Genomic DNA, 18,754 nt, shown 5'->3' with positions numbered 1-18,754 from the left:
CAGATGGCCATCCAGCCTCTGTAATTGACCAGCATCCTTAGTGCTTGTATGTGTGTGTATGTGCCTTCAAATTGCCTGTTAACCTATGGCAATCCCATGAATTTCTTAGGGGTTTCTTAGGCAAGGAATATTCACAGGTGGTTTTTGCCAGTTTCTTCCTCCGAAATACAACCTATTGGTATTTGTTGCCAGTCTGCCATCCAAGTACTAACCAGGCCTGACCTTGCTTAGCTTCCAAGATCAGATGGGATCTGCCATTTTTAGATCTCCACAGAAGATCCAGCTGAGAGTCAAGTTCACAGCACCAGGAGTTCTGCGTGGATTTCAACTATCCTGATATTTGTTGGAAATCAAACTCAGCCAAAACATTGAGGCCTATCAAATTCCTTACTTTCCTGGAAGACAATTTCATTGTCCAAACGGTTTAAGAGGCAACAGGAGGATCAGCCATTTTAGATCTGATCCTAACCAACAAGGATGACCTGGTTAATGGGGTGCAAATGGTGGGATCATTAGGTGGGAGTGATCATGTTCTCCTAGAATTTGTTATACAGTAGAAAGGAGAAGCCAGGCATAGTCAGACACACATTCTGGACTTTAGGAGAGCTGATTTTAGTAAACTTAGGGGAATACTGGGGGTAATCAGGAATAGTAAAAGAGAAGGGGGTTCAGGATGGATGGGAGTTTCTCAAAAGGGAGATACTGAGGGCACAATTTCAAACTGTTCCAACAAGGAGTAAAAACAGGTGGTGTCTCAAGAAATTGGGATGGATGACTAAGGAAATTTCAACTGAGCTTAGTTTTAAATAGGGCATGTATAAGAAATGGGAAAAGGGGGAAACGACCAAGGAGAAATTCAAACAAAGTAAGGGGAAGGTCAGAAAAGCAAAGGCACAGAATGAGGTCAGGCTTGCTAGAGAGGTTAAGAACAATAAAAAGGACTTCTTTTTTGTCCATAGCAAAAGAAAGGAGGAGGAAATGGTAGGGCCACTACGTGGAGAAGATGGCAAAATGCTAACAAGGGTCAGAGAAAAGGCAGAATTACTTAACATCTTCTTTGCCTCATTCTTCTCACAAAAGGAAAAGGGTGCTCAATCTGAGGAAAATGGAGCAGAGGACACAATAGGGGAAATCCATCACAGAATAAGTAAATCATAGAATCATAGAGTTGGAAAAGACCACAAGGGCCATCCAGTTCCAGACTCCCAAGTTACCCCCATGAATATCCAGGACTCTGAATCCCATCTGGTTGTGAGTAACTAGTTTAGCCAGTTTGCATCAGGTCTTGTTTTTATTTTGACTTGGCTGAAATGATTTAGACTAATTATAATGTGTAACTTTCTCTAAGTGGCTCAACAGACCGCTCCTTTGGAGTGGTCTGTTGAGCCGCCCCTTTCTTTGCTGGATTGGGGCCATGGCAACTCCATGCCACAGCCCTTTCTGCAGCGCAAAAAGAAGCTGCAAAAGGCCACAGAAAGAGTGCAAAGCCACCGCTACGCCTTTTTTCTGCTTCTTCGGCACTGATCACATTCCAGTATGTCAGTATCGAAATGCCATATAAATGTCACTTTGTCCTTTTTGCTGGTCTTGAAAATGGCTGTAATGAAAGACATAGGTCTAAGGTGTTGTTGGATTCACCTGTTTTATCGTTGCTTTTTGAGTTGAGAAAGGATGGAATAATTAAAGGTGGAGTCTTAAACCATTACTGAAAATAAGGTAACTGATCTTCTATCTTGGAGGTTTGGCATTTTCTGGAGTAAAGGATAGTGGTACAAAAAAACCTCAAAGCAGCAGGGGATTTTACTGTGTGAATCATTGTAATGATGATGTTCATGATTTTGTCAAAGAGATGCATGGATTTTTAATAATGACATCAGCTATAGAAATTTACATAATCATGCTCAAATCTCTGCCTTGTACTCCGTTGGATCCAAATATTGATGTGACATGTAATAATGTCATATCACTTTAGAGAGAGTAAAAGCATAGAAATAGTTTTTTAAAATGAAAATACAGATTGCTTTGGGGTGGAGAAATTTTGGCCCACCCGATGTATTGAACTACCAACCCCATAATCGTTTATCATTGACTATGATGGCTGGGGCTTCTGGGAGGTCCAACACATCTGAAAGATTAAAGTTTCCAGTTCTAGATAGCCATCTTCTTTTCCCATAACTATTGTGCAGTGTTAGAATTCAGGTTTTATAAATGGCAATTAAAAATTGTTGTTGTTGTTGTTGTTGTTGTTGTTGTTGTTGTTGTGTGTCTTCAAGTTATTTCTAACTTATGGCGACCCTAAAACAAACCTATCGCAGTGTTTTCTTGACAAGGGGGTTTGCCTTTTGCCTTCCTCTGAGGCTGAGAGAGCCATGCCTGAGCAGGGATTCAGATCCTGGTCTCACTCAAAACCATTTTACCATGCTGGCTCAAAGTTTCAAATACAGCAAGGTAAAAAGAAAATGGTGTGAATGTCATATTTCTTAGGAAACTGAGAACCAGACAGATAACTGCCTCCATTTACATGTTACCTGGAACAACTGGATTGGGAATTAAACCTGAATTTAGGAGAAGCTTTGGATACCCACTATTGGTTTTAATGTAGTGTGCTAACTAAATTGGATTTGGAGTACTCATTGAAAGCTATTTATGGCATGCTCTTGAGCACATTTACTGTTTTGTCGGAAGTGCATGCTAGCAAGCATATGAGTCTTTAAGACAGGCCATCTGTTAGTGTTAGACCTTTGGATAATTGTCAACCCATTCTATAAATAAGCATATATACAAACTGCCCAAGAGTGCAAAGGTGATTTCCCACTCCCCCCAATTTGCTCTTGTGTGGCAGAGAAAAGAGAAAATCACAGAATCCAGTGAGACCCCGATCTCTCCTTTCAGTCCCCTCAGCTTTTTTCAGAAATCCTTTCTTATTTGCAATAACAGCACACACACACCAAAGCCCACTCTGCAAAGCTGGTTGTTGGCCGTCGCATCTCAGGTTTTGGATTAGCACAGTCCTAGTCTAAGACTCATGGGGGGTTTCCTCCCCCCCCCCCCCAGAGAAATTCACAATATAAGCTCTGCGTAAGTACCTTCCCATCTCCTCTATCTGAATAATCTGTTTATAAAAAGTCAAGGCACAAAAGATTCTGATCTTTAGTGATGGCTTGTTCTTAATTGTCTTAAAAAGAAATGCAGTGGATTAAACAAAAAGACAGACAGACAGAAAAGGGCACATTTTGTCAGAGTGACTTTGATTTCTTCAAGCTCTGGATGCTTCTTTTAAAAGATGTATTTCCGATGGATCTTGCCACTTAACCAGGGAGATGATCACACCAGCAAAAAACATGGGAGCATAGCAGTATGCTGCTGTCAATATTCCACAATAATGCAATCATTATCATACAACGTTGCAATTATCCTGTGATTATCCCATGAATAAAGATAAATTCTAGTGCCACTTTTTATTCATGGAAAATCCCAGTGAATAAAAAGCAGCACTAGAATTCCTCTTCATTCATGGGATAATCATGGGAAAATCGTGGTCATGTGATAATTATTGCATTTCCCTGCTATATTGATGGGAGCATACTTCTATGCTCCCATCTTTTTTGCCTATGTGGTAATCTCCTAGGAGTCAGTGTCATATAGTGATGAAGAGGTGGAAGGGGAGACACTGTGGGAAGGATTCAGGGGTGAACATGGCTCCTGCCCCCATGTGGTGAACGCCATAATATTCACATTTTCATCCATCCCTTTTGTGCAAGATATATCTCTCAAAGTTCATGCTGGGGGAGAATCTCTGTCTAGGGCACAGATAGGAAGCTGTGGCCTGAGCCTGTTCACACTCACCAATCTGTTTGTACCACCACGTATTCAATTGGAAATTGGCTGAGAATGTGACTCAGAAGAGACCAGAACTCACTTTGGGTTTTAGCTTTCTGGATATTTGGCTTTCTTTTCTTTTTTAAGGTAGTGGGTTGGTTGTAGGACATAGAAAATGGCAAACGGACACATTTTGATGCAGTTTGGTGACATTTGTGGTGATTTGAGGAATATTTCTACTAAAGTCTTTACAAAATTTGGAGTACAGGGCCTCTGGGAGGGTTGGAGGGTACATGTGGCTCATGAAGAACACATTCCCCACTCTGCTCAAGTGTGTAGTAGTCATTGTGTCAGCTGGGGAGTTCTGTGAAAATCAGGACCTGAACTGTGCAATGAAAACAAATCTTCAACATATTTTTCTCAGATGAAAATATGTTTGTTTGTTTGGACAGTCCAGATCAGACAACAAATGATATGCATGCCCATATCTTGCTAGGATAAGTTCTTAACTACCTGTTGAGCTTCTTTTGCCTGTGGGCTTCATCTGCAGAGCCGGTTGCAGATGTTCCTTTTCCATGCTGGTGGCCAGTTCATCATCCAATCTCATAAGGTGCAAACAGGGATATATGGAAAATAAAAGTGACCTGGTGTGTGTCAGAATAAGGTGACAGTGGGATTGAGATTCTGAAAGGGTGAATCATCCTCTCAAGCTAGAAGAGTGAAAAGGAGGTCTAGTGGAGGAGGGGGAACTAGACTCAGTAGGAAAAATAAAATGTTGAATGAAGTGTTGGTAGAGAAACAATCCACAATCCATTGCTTTTTATATTCCTTCATGCCATTTCCAGAGTCAGAAGTCTTGAAACCTTTTCCTTCCATTGAATCCATTGATTCCTTCTCTCCCTTTTCATATTTTTTTAATCCTGCCTTGTCGGTGACATTTCAGGATATCTTCTTTCATTTCTAATCTCTTTCCTTTTTACCTCCTTCTTTGCAATTTGGAGCTTAACATGCTCTACTCCTTTAAAAAAGACACCTTCCCTTCTGTGCTTACCTGCTCTGGTGGGACGAGATTATAGCTATGGCATATTCTTAAAACATTACAAAGAATTTTTTTGGGTATGTCACCTGGGAATCCGACAGAGAATGCACTGAGATTGCTTGCTTTCAAATCCCACTACAATTACCAATTTCCAGATCCCCTTTTCTTTCTCCTTTTCTCTTTTAACTTCTTCATATCCAGACCTGAGTCAACAGGTAGCTGCTTATCTCTCCTCTTCTCCAGAAAAGGGTTTATTTTTTAAGGGAGTTTATGCAGAATTATCTCAGCAATCTCATTTGAATCACTTTCTCATTGGAGGTTACAAAAGTTTCCTGAGCATCTCCTCTACCTCTTGGTCTGAAACCTGGGAGGACTCATTCCCATATTCAGTGCATGTTTTCTTGACAGGGCAAACACAGCACATTTGTGCCTGATTATCAGGTTCAATCATTTTCTTTCTCTTTGAAAGTTTTCAAAGTCCTGCTGCGTCTAACACCATAACTATATTCTCAACCTAGTGGAAAATTGTGTATTTTCTTCCCAGCTGTCCCAGATTTCACTTCACTTGAACCAGTGATCTAAACTGTACTGAAGCCTACTATTAACCTCATCTACAGCAAATCGGGTTAATAAATAGGTTTTACAAACTTGCCATTGAACTGATTTGGTAGTCTACTCTGTTTGGGACTAACCATTCGAATTTAGGTTAATCTCTCCTGTTTTTATGTTGTCACCTGTGACTATAGTGACTCCATGTATTACAGTATTACTGCGTGTTAAGACTGATCTTGTGATCAAGGTTTGCATACAGGTAAAAGCAGCAAGCAGGCAACAGTTTGTAACTGCATCTACTCAGATATTCAAATATGTTTAGTGCAAAAACCCACCTGTTAAGCTTAATGCTAGCTGTCTAGTTGCATGGCTGTGTAGTGAGTAATTAGACATCTATGCATGCATCCATTCATTCATACATTCAGTTGATGAAACATTCCACCATTAAAGTCACATAGTGACTTACAAAAAAAGAAATATACAAATATATTGTATTAAAAAATCAGTTCAGTACAAATGAACATTCAGTTAACATTTGAACAAGTTAATATCTCCAAATCTGAAAGTAATTCACAACAGGATGCCAGAAGCCTTTCCCCTTTGCAATCCAGAACAAACACCACAAAACCACTCTTCCACAGCTCAAAAACCTGAGATCATAAACCCGTCTTTTGACTGGTGCTAAGAGGATGACAACACTGGCATCAGGCAGCTTCTTTGGCAGGACTTTGAATAGAGATAAGGCTACCATAGAAAAGGCACACTCCCAAACTACCATTGCTGGCAACCTGTGGGGAAGCCAATAAGTAGAACATGGCATGCAATAGCACCCTCTTGTTCTTATTCCTCAGTAAATGGATTTTAGAAGCATATTACCCTTGAGGTTAGAGGCAAAAAAAGTCATAATGAGCAGCTTTATCATTTGTATATATTCACCTTTTCAAATTTATCCAAGTTGGCAACCATCACTACAGTCTTGTGTTAAGAAGTATCTATAGTTCAGCAATGCACTGGGTGAAAAAGCACACTTATTTCTCCTGAATCTTCCGCTATTTAGCATAATTTTATGCACCTGTATCAACTTCTCCCTTACTGGCCATTTTTCCCCCTATGGTAGAATGACCCAAACACTTTTTAACATCCCCACATAGACTCGAGCATCATTTTGATTGCTCTTTTTTGTTTTTACATGTTTCCCCAACTCTACAGTATTTTTTTTTTTTTTGAGATTGTATAACTCAATGGAAAAACACACACATTACACATTGCAGGTCTCACATTCAAGCTAGGCACTGAAAAAATATTCAAAAAAACACTTCCCCCAAAATGGTTGCCAAACATGTTTCTTAAGTGTTGAGAAACCCTGATGAGAAGAATCTTGGAATGATGGGAATCTTCATAGTTCAAGACTTAATTCCATGCAAAATTTGAACAAGATTGTTTTGTACAGGAAAAAAAGTATTCACTGCACAGATAATACCTTTTCTGTTAATGTTTCTCTGCAGAAATATGTTTCTCTGCAGGAAATGTTTTTTCTGAATAGAAATATTTTCCACACACACACACTCACACACACACACACACACACACACAAAACCTTGTGAATGTTGTGTAGAATGTCTTGCAGTTTGCGAAAACTGTACAGTTTCTTGCAATAGGGAGACTTTCTTGCAGCAGGGAGAAAATTCCATTCAGAAGAAAATCAGCAAAGAATTGCATCTCTAGTTCAAGCCCTGACATCTTCAGCTAATGAGAACAGATAGCTGGTGATGAGAAAGATCTTTTTTCTGGCTGATGGAACTGGGACTGCTGCCGGTCAGAGTGGTCAAACCTGGATTGACAAATATTCTGACCCTAATATAAAACCCTTCTTATGTCTGTCCTGTTGATATGCTCTTTAAATCAGACATAGAAGCTATAGCCAAGATCCAAAGAACACACATCTAGTGCTGCATGTCCAAGAGGACATTATGCATGTATCTTCTGAATAGCACCTTGCCTAGTTGTGCCATAGAGCAAATGGATTTTTAAAATTATGGGATCTTATAGAATGATCTGTTGTTTTATAGAAAGGGGAGAAATTAAGCATCATACTGCTCATTCCCAAGTCCTTTAGAAATGTCTAAAGTAGCCAAGGGTGTTATTTGAAACTCTTTTGAGAGCTTTCCTATCCAGAAAGGTGAACAAACCATTTTGAGATAGCCTGCCGGGGCTCCAATGAATATGACCATCATGTAGAAGCAGAAACAGTAAAAGCAACTTAGAGAAGCATTCTGCTTTCTTCATCCCAGTTCATGTAAATTCAGGCTCAGTGGAATCTTTACTCCTTTATCTAGATTTCAAGATCTCAAATAAACAACCGAAAAGACCACCTGGCACATAGAAGATTCAGAGCAGATGCATCAAATGGCTATGTTATGGCCTCAAAGTGTCTCATCACTCCCCTTCCCATAGCATTTTAATTTTTTCACCTGTTCCTGCTGTTGGACCCCTATGATTTCCTGGCAGGGACTCTTTATTGCAATGTGGAAGATTCCCAGTTTAAATGCCAACTTTTTAACTTTGCTCCCTTTTTATTTTAAGGTTTCCTTCTTATGGATCCCACTCCTTCTGGCTTGCCTGTTTCCTTGCCTTGCTTTCGGTATCCTCTTAAACTGCTCTGATTTTATTAGTTTTCAAAGGTAGAATGTGCAAGTACCATAGACTGTGCAGGAACAATAAAACACTGCTTTTTAAGGGTGGCTGTCTCAGTATGAACATATGTGCTCAGTTTCCAAATGAAGTTGAATTGTATTAGGTGATTGCTCAGTCATAAGGCATTTGCAAGCCAGTGTTCACTCCATCTGACTCTTTGGTACTCAGCCACAGATGAGTACCAGAGATGGATTTAGCCAACCAACAATTTCTTAAAAGCTTACCATGTGCTGCCCATAACCTCATGGGAAAGTAACCAGCTATCCAATATACCTGGCTGCTAGTAATTAAACTAAAGTTTATACAAGCTTGTTTTAAAATATGAAGCTTCTTTGTTCGTAATGTACATAACATCATGTACAAAGTTGACCATGATTGATCTCCATATTTTACATTGCTTGGACTGTATGGCAGTTTAGTGTGCCTCCTGCCTTGGAAGCTTAAATGCTGCAAAAACAGTAGCTTGGACACAAGAGACTCTGGGATATGTATTTTTTTCCCAGGATATGCACCTCTGGTGTCCTGGATACTATACAAGCTGATTGTGTCTACAACGCTTCAGAATGTGAGCTCATTTTGGTATATGAAAGGGTATACAATTTCTGAATTGGACTTGAAAGAAAAATTAGTCACTTTTTTAACTTGCATGGGGAGACGGAGGACCATTCTGCTGCTAATCAAAGCAATGCGGTTACTTTATTAAGTATATTTAACTTATTTATGTATAGCTAATTAAGAGAAAGCCAGCATGTGTAGTGGTTTGAGTGCTGGTGTAGGATTCTGGAGACCAGGGCTTGCAATTATCTATGGTACAGTCCACAGGGCTTCCATGAAAAAGAAAATTATATGTATGAACCACTAGTTTTATTTTATGTTGACTGCCTTTCTAAGTTTTTGGGTCTGATGGATGGCATGACAATCCATTGGGGTCAAGGTCCCTTTGGGAGGTAAACAGTAACCTCGCTTCTGAATTGCCGTTGAATTTGAGTGCAATCAGCCTATGTCTCTCCTTGGCCTCTTGCTTACAAAGACAACATATTCTTTGTATTACATGTGTGCAGAAGGTATTATTAACCCATGTTTGAGGAAAAAGGGTTCACAAGGAGAGCTTCATTATCAGATTTAGAGTCACACACCATTCTATTATTGACCTGCCTGGTGCAATCAATGCGGCAGGCACACAGGTTGGAAATCATGTTCTCGGCCTGTAGACTGCATATCTTGCTGCTAGTGCTGATTGTGCATTATCTTTTAAATGACAGTATCTAAACAAGTATGGATCTGCTGAGCTCCAAAAGCCCTGGCTTCGACTGGAGAATGCTAAACCTTTTGCAATTTTTGTTCTTCTTTGAAAAGAAAAAGGTTGCTGGCATTTAAGATGACTGAAGAAATTGCAATTAAAGGTTGAGTCAAATGTGGCTGAACTCATTCACACAGACAGGATGTAAAACTGTGCTGTTGTACTTCTGAAACAAACTGGTTCATTGCAATGTGAGATGCTTGAAACGGGATGAAACAACAAGAAGAACAGTAGCTTGTGTTTACATTGGCTGGAGAATCAGTGTAAAGAGGAGCAATTGCACAACTGTGCAAAACAGCACATATGCACAGATAGGCAGCCTCAATAAAGAATAGTTTACACTCCTGCATCAGTATTCCATTTCCAAGGGATTTTGGGAAATGTGTTGAAAGCATCAATAGGATTTCATGTACCATCTAGTCATGGCAACATATAACCCTTATACCAGGTGAGACTATTTGCTTGTCTTACTATGACTGGCAGCATCTGGTCAAAGGAATTCCTTCATATTGATTGCAAACTAATGTTTTTAACTCGCGATGCCAAATGTTGAACCTGAGCTCTTCAGGATAAAGATGAGAGTTCATGTTCAGATGGTGAAACACACACACACATATATATGTGGACTGTTTGTAACTGGATACCTCTTGTTCAGCTTCTGAACTTCTGGCACTCTGTCTACTGATGCAATGCTTGTGTAGGACATCCCGTATCATAATGGGAATCACGTAGTGTGAGCCAATGTGGGAAGTGCACAAAAATTCCAGTTCACAAAGTTATTGGGGCATAGTCACCAATGTTTCTGCACAGTCTATTTTCTACTTTTTCGACCAAACTTATACTGGATGGTTTGGATGCATGTTACAGAATAGCACTGTTTAATAAAATGAGAGTTGAATGATCATGCACATGCACATAACAAGAGGATGGAGCTGTGAATCAAGAATATTGTATGCAATCCAAATATGCAGACTGATTCATTTCTATAGCTCTGGCTAGGAATTTTATAGCCTTCCAGATGTTGTTGGATTCCCATCAGCCCCAGCCAACATAGTCAATAGCTCCAATGGATGGGGTTGTAATCAGTAGCTGTAGTCTAACTACCAGGGAGATGGACTTAAGATCCAATAAAATCTAGAGGGCAACAGGTGCCATACCTTTATTGTAGCATTAATAGGGAGACAGTGGTTGTTTGGGGGTAAAGAAGTCCTTCTCTGTACATAAAAAGAGATGCAACCACCTGTGCACATTCACTGGGCTAACTGGGGTGTGGGGAATTAGGATAAGAGCTCTAAAAACAGTGGGGACTCAATATCCTTGCAGTGGTGAGAACATTAGGATAACTATTAACTCCTCAATCTCATTTTGTGGCAATAACCCCAACATCAAAGGGTAGTCCTCATGTACTAATCTTGTCATGTATGTTGTGCATGTGTATGAATTGCAGGAGGCAGTTCACAAGCTTTGTAATGTTCCCTGTACTCTTTTTCCAGGTGTGTCCATTTTTTTTCTTAAGTGCTTGACAGCCCTTTCTTCTTTTCAGTCTGCCTATTCTTTGCTTACCGCATAGTTCTTGGTGACAATGTTGATTTACAAGTTTTATGTAGGTTCCTGAGCAGTAATGGCCAGTTGTCCTCTTCTTTTACAGTCATTAAAATCATTCTGACAAAAGAACTATCCTGAACTTGCATTAGGTATGGCACAATAAAAACTTTCTACTACAGTGCTGTAGACTCCAGTGTACCATTTGCAAGCCTGCCTCCTGTTTCTCTGAAAACTGTTTTAAACACTGGGGGAATCATGAAAAAGGAGGACCCATCATCAGATCATTGTACCTTCTGCTACTCCCCAGGTCCTCTGAGCAGAAAAGTGGGTATTTCCTTATATCATATAAAAAGGATGGTGGGAAGTTGAGAATTCATTGCAGCAAGCTTTTGGTAAAGGATAAGGGGGACTAAAGACTGCTTTGCTTCCTTTCTTTCACACCCCTGACAAATTATTCTCAAGTCTCTACCTGGAAGCCAAACTCCTAGTGTTTTCTGATGTACCAACTGTCATATATATATATATATATATATATATATTCATTGATTTGAGAATGAGCCTTTCAAGGGAAGTTAAATGTCCTCCCTCTGACTTCTGAAGGCTTGTTCACCTTTCTTTCCTTCTCCCCACCTTCAAAAATGCATAGGTGTCATATCATGTTTTATAAAGCCCTCTCCAACTGTTTAATATCTATACTCACTTGTTACTACCCTTTTGCTCCTTCCTGGAGCAGCTGGAAACATTTGTAGCATATACCTTTTGGTTATTATCCACTTTGTTTTCTGACTTGTGTCTGGCATTACATAGGTCATTCCACTAGAAAGGTGTTAAATATTTGCATAGTCAATACAGTGGAATGCAGGATGGGATTTTTGCCGCAGTTATATTGACTCATATAATGAATCATTTCACCAAGAGTTGCTCAAATGCCTGCACAAGAGGCTTGTGTGGTATTCTGTATGTTTACAATGTCTGTCAGTGTGATTTTAGGAACATAAGGAGCTACCTTACACTGAGTCAGGCCAATGGTCTATCTCGCCAAGTACTGCCAATATGGTTTTAGTACTGGTTCTCCAGGGTTGCAGGCAAGATTCCTTCTTAGTCCTACCTGAATCTTTCCTTCCTAGTCCTACCTGGACTTAACTGAGGATTGAACATGTTACCTTCTGCAAAACATGCAGAGCTCACAAATACCTTGTTGCAGGATTACTTGCAACAAATGCATGTTCTCAGCTAGCTAGGTCCTCCCCACAATTGAAATTGCAATGACCCAAGGGTTTTCCAGGGCTGAAATGCTTCCCCCTCCCTCTTCTTTTTAGCATTACTATTTTGCAGAAGGTTTTGTAGTCTGTGCCTTGTCCTTTTGAGGTGATCAGAAGTTTGTTTTCTTGAAGAATTGCACACTGCTCAGAGGAGCAGGGGACCATGGCTGTTGGCCAAATCAAGAAAGGCTAGAGCATTTCTTCACTCTAGTTTGTAAAGTTGTAACCTGTAGATGTAGCTATTGCAGGAATCTGAAGCATTCATCATCCCTAGGGCAAGCAATACCTTAGGGCCTATGATAACCCAATTTATTGGTGGAGATTCTCATCTTAGGATAGTTATCGCAGGATGCCCTTCTGGCATAAGATATTCACAGGTCTCTGGATGGTTTCATGTAGCACAGTGAGTGTGGGAAAGACATATAAATGAATTATATCTCCTATGTGATTCACTAGCATCCTCTTCTTCCTCCCTCTTGCCCTATCCATTTCACTGCAATATATACGTTTGCGTCATGCTCTTCTGCCTACCTGTTTACACTTCTGCCTACTTGTCAGCGAGAATATTGGAAATGATGGGTGCTGTAGTCCAACACACCTGGAGAGTGCCAGATTGGAGAAGGCTCTAAGAGACGTTCTGTGTATATAATGAAGCTATGTTTTCTATTTGTCAGAAATTAAATCCAAATTGTCAAGATGTGAGGCAAGGTTATTTGTCAAAAGTACTTGCTTGGTGACAAAGGCAGCTGCAGTGCTTTTGGATGTGATAAATGCAACAATATAAAGCAGGGGTTGACAACCTCCGCCCGCGGGCCGGATCCGGCCCCCGGAGGCCTTCGTTGCGGCCCCCGGGGGCAGTTGCCGCCGCCGCCACCGCCGGGCGAAAAAATAATGGCGCCCAGAGCGGCAAAAAGCTGCGCTGAGCGCCGCCATTTTTCGCCCAAAATGGCGCCGAAGTCGTGCGAGAGTTCGGTGCCATTTTGGTCGAAAAATGGCGGTGCCCAGAGCGGCTTTTTGCCACTCTGGGCACCGCCAATTTTTCGCCCAAAATGGCGGCGCCCAGAGACGAAGTCTCACGCGACCTCAAACAAGGTTGCACGAGACTTCGGCCTCCAGGAGGCCTGATGCCGTCGCAGGCGCCCTCGAAGAGGGCTCCGACGGCTGCATCGGGCCTCTGGAAGGGCCGCTGAAGCCATCGGAGCCCTGTTCGAGGGCAGCGGCAGCAGGCCTCCAGGAGGCCCGATGCCGTCGCTGGTGCCCTCGAAAAGGGCTCCGACGGCCGCATCGGGCCTCTGCAAGGGCCGCTGAAGCTGTCAGAGCCCTATTCGAGGGCCCCAGCAATGGCATCGGGCCTCCTGGAGGCCCGATGCCATCGCTGGCGCCCTCCAACAGGGCTGCGGCGGCGGCAGCGGGCCTCTGGAAGGACCAATGCCGCTGTCGCAGCCCTATTTGAGGGCTCCGGCAGCGGCAGCGGGCCTCCTGGAGGCCCAATGCCGTTGGTGGCACCCTCCAACAGGGCTCCAGCGGTGGCAGCGGGCCTCCAGGAGGCCCAGTGCCATCACTGGGGTCCTCCAAGAGGCTTTTTGCCGGCCTCTGATGGGGCCTGGGGCCCCGTCAGGGGCCTGCAAAGATGGGGAGGCCTGGACCCCGGAGGGTGAAAGCTCCACCCCCGGTATGTGGCCCCGCCCTGGAGGGTGGAAGCTCCACCCCCGGCACGCTGCCCCGCCCCTGGAGGGTGGAAGCTCCACCCCCAGCATGCGACCCTGCCCCCGGAGGGTGGAAGCTCCACCCCCCGGCTTCGGCCCCCCAGTCGCCTGAGAGACAGCAACCCGGCCCCCGGCCCAAAAAGGTTGCCTACCCCTGATATAAAGGGTGATGCCTGACAGAAGCAGATAAAAAGAAAAACTGCAGGGAGAGGCGGGAAATACAAATAACATTTATTATTATTATTATTATTATTATTATTATTATTATTATTATTAAAGATGCCTCACTTCTGACAATGTTAAATCATAACTTTTCAATCTGTATATGAATTCATATGAGTGGATTTTAATGATTTTATAGTATTGTATTTTCACTGTGGGTTTATGCATTTTTATTTGTGTTTTGTATTTTAATGTGTTGTAACCCACCTCGAACCTTAAGGAGAGGTGGAAAAGAATTATTATTATTATTATTAGTAGTAGTATTGTTATTATTGATTTACTAGGTAAGGTATGTATTTAATGAATGACATTAAATAAATAAACTTAATAATATTGTGTCAACGACATGCACAACTATTTTAAGTATCTGTTTAGCTTTTTCTTTTTACATTCATGCATAGCTACAGCAAATCATAAGTAACCAACTACTACTTCTGCAATACAATTTAGAAAGCTCCACTTCCATGCTTTGGGTTTAAAAGTCTGGTTATATATCCCCCCTCCCCCCTTAAAAAAAGCCATAGTTTTTGGCTTTTCTCTTAATCTTTGTCATGTGGTGCCCAAAAGAATGAGCATCATTGTGTCGAGTTTCATAGGAAACCCACTGGCCACAATACTGGTAGGAACTTTGACATGGTTTAGAAACTCCACAGCACTTCTGACATCTGGTGGTTATTCGGCAGAAGTGAATGTTTCAGCAACTATTGTACCAAAGCATTTTAAATGGGGTCATTCCTACCTCCAGAGACAATGTCTGCAACTGGAACCTTCATTAGTTAAATGTTGCCACCAGACAATTGCCATTAGACCAATGTCATCTCAGTAGTATAGGATTTTGGAGGATTTTTCTCCCTCTTCTGGTATAAATAATAACGTTGGGTTACTTTGACAGAAGTCACAGATTTGTAGAATGTTAAATATAATTGTACGACTGAGAGTCATTCCACTGTTGTCAGGTGAGTATTATTAGTCAAATAATTAGCATGGTGACACAGATTTAATTTATGCTCCTTCTTTGTTAAGGGATCTCTTCCTGCATAGATTTTTGTGGTTGGCGGTTGTATTCCCTACTTCTCCCCCATAGTATTTATCTAAAACTGAGATGTACAGAAAAAAAAGTGCTGTAATTGCAAGACTTTGTGTTGTAAAGTGAAAAGGAAGATAGGCACGCAGTTGAAAGTACACCAACATTTTCCTTAGACTAAATGAGACTTCAGCAATGGTGCTAACTTGTTCCACTCAATTTGGTAGGATGTTAGCCCAACCCATTTTTTTTCTGGATTGAGACCAGTCTTCTGTTCGTGGTTCTGGTGGTATAGAGCTAATAGTCTTACAAGCAAACCTGGCACCCAGATTTACAAATCATGGCTCGGTAAGATTCTTTACTGTACAAAGCATACAGGAATGGGCTTGAAAGGTCATTCATTTCATACCACCAGATTAGTATGAGATAATGTCTGTTCAATGGATCTCGAGGGTGGGGGGAAGATCTCAGTCTAAAAGCCAAGGAGTGCTGTAGGCGCTATAGACCTCTGTACAAAGACTGCATGAGTACCAAGAGATCTCCAATACTTCCAAGAGCTGGATATTCCAGACACCATCCCTAAGGTGCTTGTAACTCTGAGACACAACTTCCGTTTGCATTAGACTGAATATACAACTTCTGCATAGCATTAGGATTTATTTAGCCTCTTGGCAAATGACAGACAGGATGTCTGAACAGTAATGTCTCCCTTGAGGAGGTTGGTTGCCATTCCTTTTATGGAGGGATGGAAGCTAATTGCAGAGGTGTGCGGTAAATGTCATCCTTTCACCAAGATTAAACCACTGAGCAACCCAGTCTCCATTTCCCCCTGGCCTACCTGTTAATCCCTTTCTGCTGCGAAATGCTTTAGTGCTGAGAATATTGCCCTGTGATTTTGAAATGCTAGAGTTACTTTTGGTTCCCTAATAGGGGCACAATATTCTTAGATTCCTTTTGCTCTAAATTGGGGTAGGTTCTTCCTTCATGGAAGGAGTCCAACTAGCTGCAGTCAATAGACTATGGAAGAGGTATATCCATACTCCCAATTGTGCCATAAGTCACAAGAAAGCAATGTATCTTAGTCCTTCCAGACTCAGAATGCAGCAACTGGTGCTTCTGTTGCTGAAGTATTTTCTCCAGCTGTCAATTGTCTGTCATCTCTTTCTGGCTAGACTTCTTATCCATACTGAGTGAGACTAAGTAAGATGTGGCATAAAGAGGGTGGCTATCCCTAAGTGACAAGGGAATATTGTTTAATTGTTACAGCTAAGGAGATCCCAGGAGGCAAGCTTCCTCATAGTGTTACCTCTTTACCACAGTGGCGCGAAATCCTCAACTTGCTGAATTTCATTGCATTGTGTTTTTCTTTCTCTTCCTTTTTGTTGTGTGTGTGTATGTGTGTGTGTGTGCGTGCCCCCCCCTTGCGCTTAAGTTCATGCCAGCATTAACAGATCTATCAGTTCAAAGCAAATGTGTCACGTTGGCAGCTGTTACTTAGGAGCATTTTCTCTTCTCTCCCCCCCCCCCCTTTTTTTTCTTTATTGCATTTTGTTCTGTAATAATTGCAAAGCTTTTATGTTGAGTTCTGCATAAATGCGACTGAGTAGGAGGGTATGGGCTTGCTCTCTATTATTCTGCCCCTCACGCACGTCTCCTTTTCCCCATCTTTTTCCAGAACCACACGTTGAGCCAGCACGCTCAGTGAGCCCCTGGCACTACAGGACACCTCTCTGCAGAAGACTTGACGGAAGCTCAGTGGGGAGGACCATTTGAACATTACATCCAATCAAAGTGTCATTTGCAACCCAGATGTAAAACTCTAATGATTTGGCCATGAGGCGCTGCTATTATAAGCAGCTGGAAATGAATATTAATGGAAGAGATTAAAAGTATTCCATGCGCAGTATTTTTTATTGTCCTGCTTGAGCTTAGTGTACTTTAAAGCTTCTGCTTCTGACTGGATTTATAGTTGCTAGATAGGAAGCTGCTTTGATGCTCTTGCCCTTTGTTGCTTCTTGTATTATACGGATAGTTCCAAGATTTAGAAGTGATTTTTTCCTCCCTCCTTTGCTTTCTTTTTCTTTGGTTTCTTCCCTGTTTAACTGCTTTTTTTAATTGCAATTTTAGGTAATCGTGCATCGTGACGTGATGGCTTGGCTATTGTCTGAATAATTTTTTTTACACTTTTTGATCTTTTTTTTACAACAATTAAAGACTAATGCTTTGATTGGATTTGCCAGTTCACCGGACAGTGATTAAAAAACAACAACTATGTAATGAATATCATCGGTTTCAGTGCAACTGGATGGTCTGCTTTATAAATGTGACTTAATCTGATTGCATTAACTAATACAGTTCAATAAAGGGAATACATTGGACGAGTGATGGAGTCTCAAATCTATAGATGTGTGTGCTGTTTTGTGGAAATACGGGAGTACGATATTGTGTCTGATGGAAGATGTTTAACTCTGAACCGTTTGTAGTACAATAATCATATGAATTTGTTTAAGGAAGATTAAGTCTTGGAAATTCCAAAGCTGAGTTCCAAAATTCCAAAACTGTCCAACTCTGTGATTCCAACCTCTAATGTCATATATGGAAATGGCCATAGAGAGAGAGAGTATCATAGATAGTGTCATATATGGGAATGCTGCATAGGTACTAAATTCCGCTAAGATGTTGTCTTACCTACACACACATGCACATGTACATGTACATGTCAAAGTTCTTTGGGAGGTACCTATCATTTACTCTAAAGCAGAGCAGAGAAAATGCGACCCTCTAAATGTTGGTCTATGAACCAAATCAACCCAAGCCAGCCTCCTCATTGAGATGAAGCTAGGTTACAGTGCTCACTGCCTCCACCTTCAACTAAAAACCTATTTGTTAACCCAGTAATTTTCCTGATTTTTGGCATTGTCTGTTTTTAATTTTTTTACCTTTTTAATCATTTTTTAAAAATTAAACGTTAACTCTGATCTTTAACGGATTTTATTATTTCAATTTTTGAAGTTAATTTTAGCCATTAGTATTGTAGTATCTTTTTGATTATAAACTGCCTTGAAATGTTTTGACTACTAAATGCGATAAAATAATTCTTAAGTAAACCAAAATAAATAACTAGGGAGGGATGATGGGAGTTGCAGTCCAGTGACATCAGGACAGCTACACATCTCCCAGTCTTGGCCTAAACCTTGGGGCTTAAAGGGTAATGGTTAACAGGCAACTACAGTAACAGGAATAATGTACATCCTGCTGTATTCTGCCTACACATTCTTTCTATGGATAATGGCTATAAACATCCTGCAGTCATGAATTGAATGCTAACAGATCAGCACTCCCAATACAAGAAGGGCAGAATTCCATTCTCCAGGCAGTCAGGTAATGTTTTCGAACAATGACATAGTGCAGTTGCAGAGACCATAATTTTTGGATTTCCCTGAAAGGGAATGAGTTTTCAAATTGTAAGTTGGTTGCACAATTAAAATTAGTGCTGAAATGTAGTCTTTTCTGGCCAGATCAGAATCAGCTTTAAAAGAAAATTTATTTGGTTATAGTGCCGGTACATGTATGCCAATGATGTGACATGGA

General features: G+C 41.2%; 1 protein-coding gene across 2 annotated transcripts in view; it reads left to right on the top strand.

Annotated features, from left to right (window-relative positions):
* The window catches only part of ZNF423 (zinc finger protein 423), a 322,468-nt gene extending 304,932 nt beyond the window's left edge, over positions 1–17,536 (top strand). For both annotated transcript variants that reach the window (XM_089539812.1, XM_089539811.1), the window contains one exon: positions 16,839–17,536. In XM_089539812.1, the coding sequence (XP_089395938.1) occupies positions 16,839–16,868 (30 nt within the window). In that variant the 3' untranslated portion in view covers positions 16,869–17,536. The remainder of the gene's footprint in view (positions 1–16,838) is intronic.
* Positions 17,537–18,754: the final 1,218 nt, after the last annotated feature.

The sequence above is a fragment of the Sceloporus occidentalis genome, unplaced genomic scaffold (assembly GCF_023333645.1).
Source record: "Sceloporus occidentalis isolate IW3139 unplaced genomic scaffold, rSceOcc1.0.p SCAF_10, whole genome shotgun sequence".
In the NCBI taxonomy this organism is placed as follows: Eukaryota; Metazoa; Chordata; class Lepidosauria; order Squamata; family Phrynosomatidae; genus Sceloporus; species Sceloporus occidentalis.
This window is presented reverse-complemented; position numbering and strand designations above follow the sequence as displayed.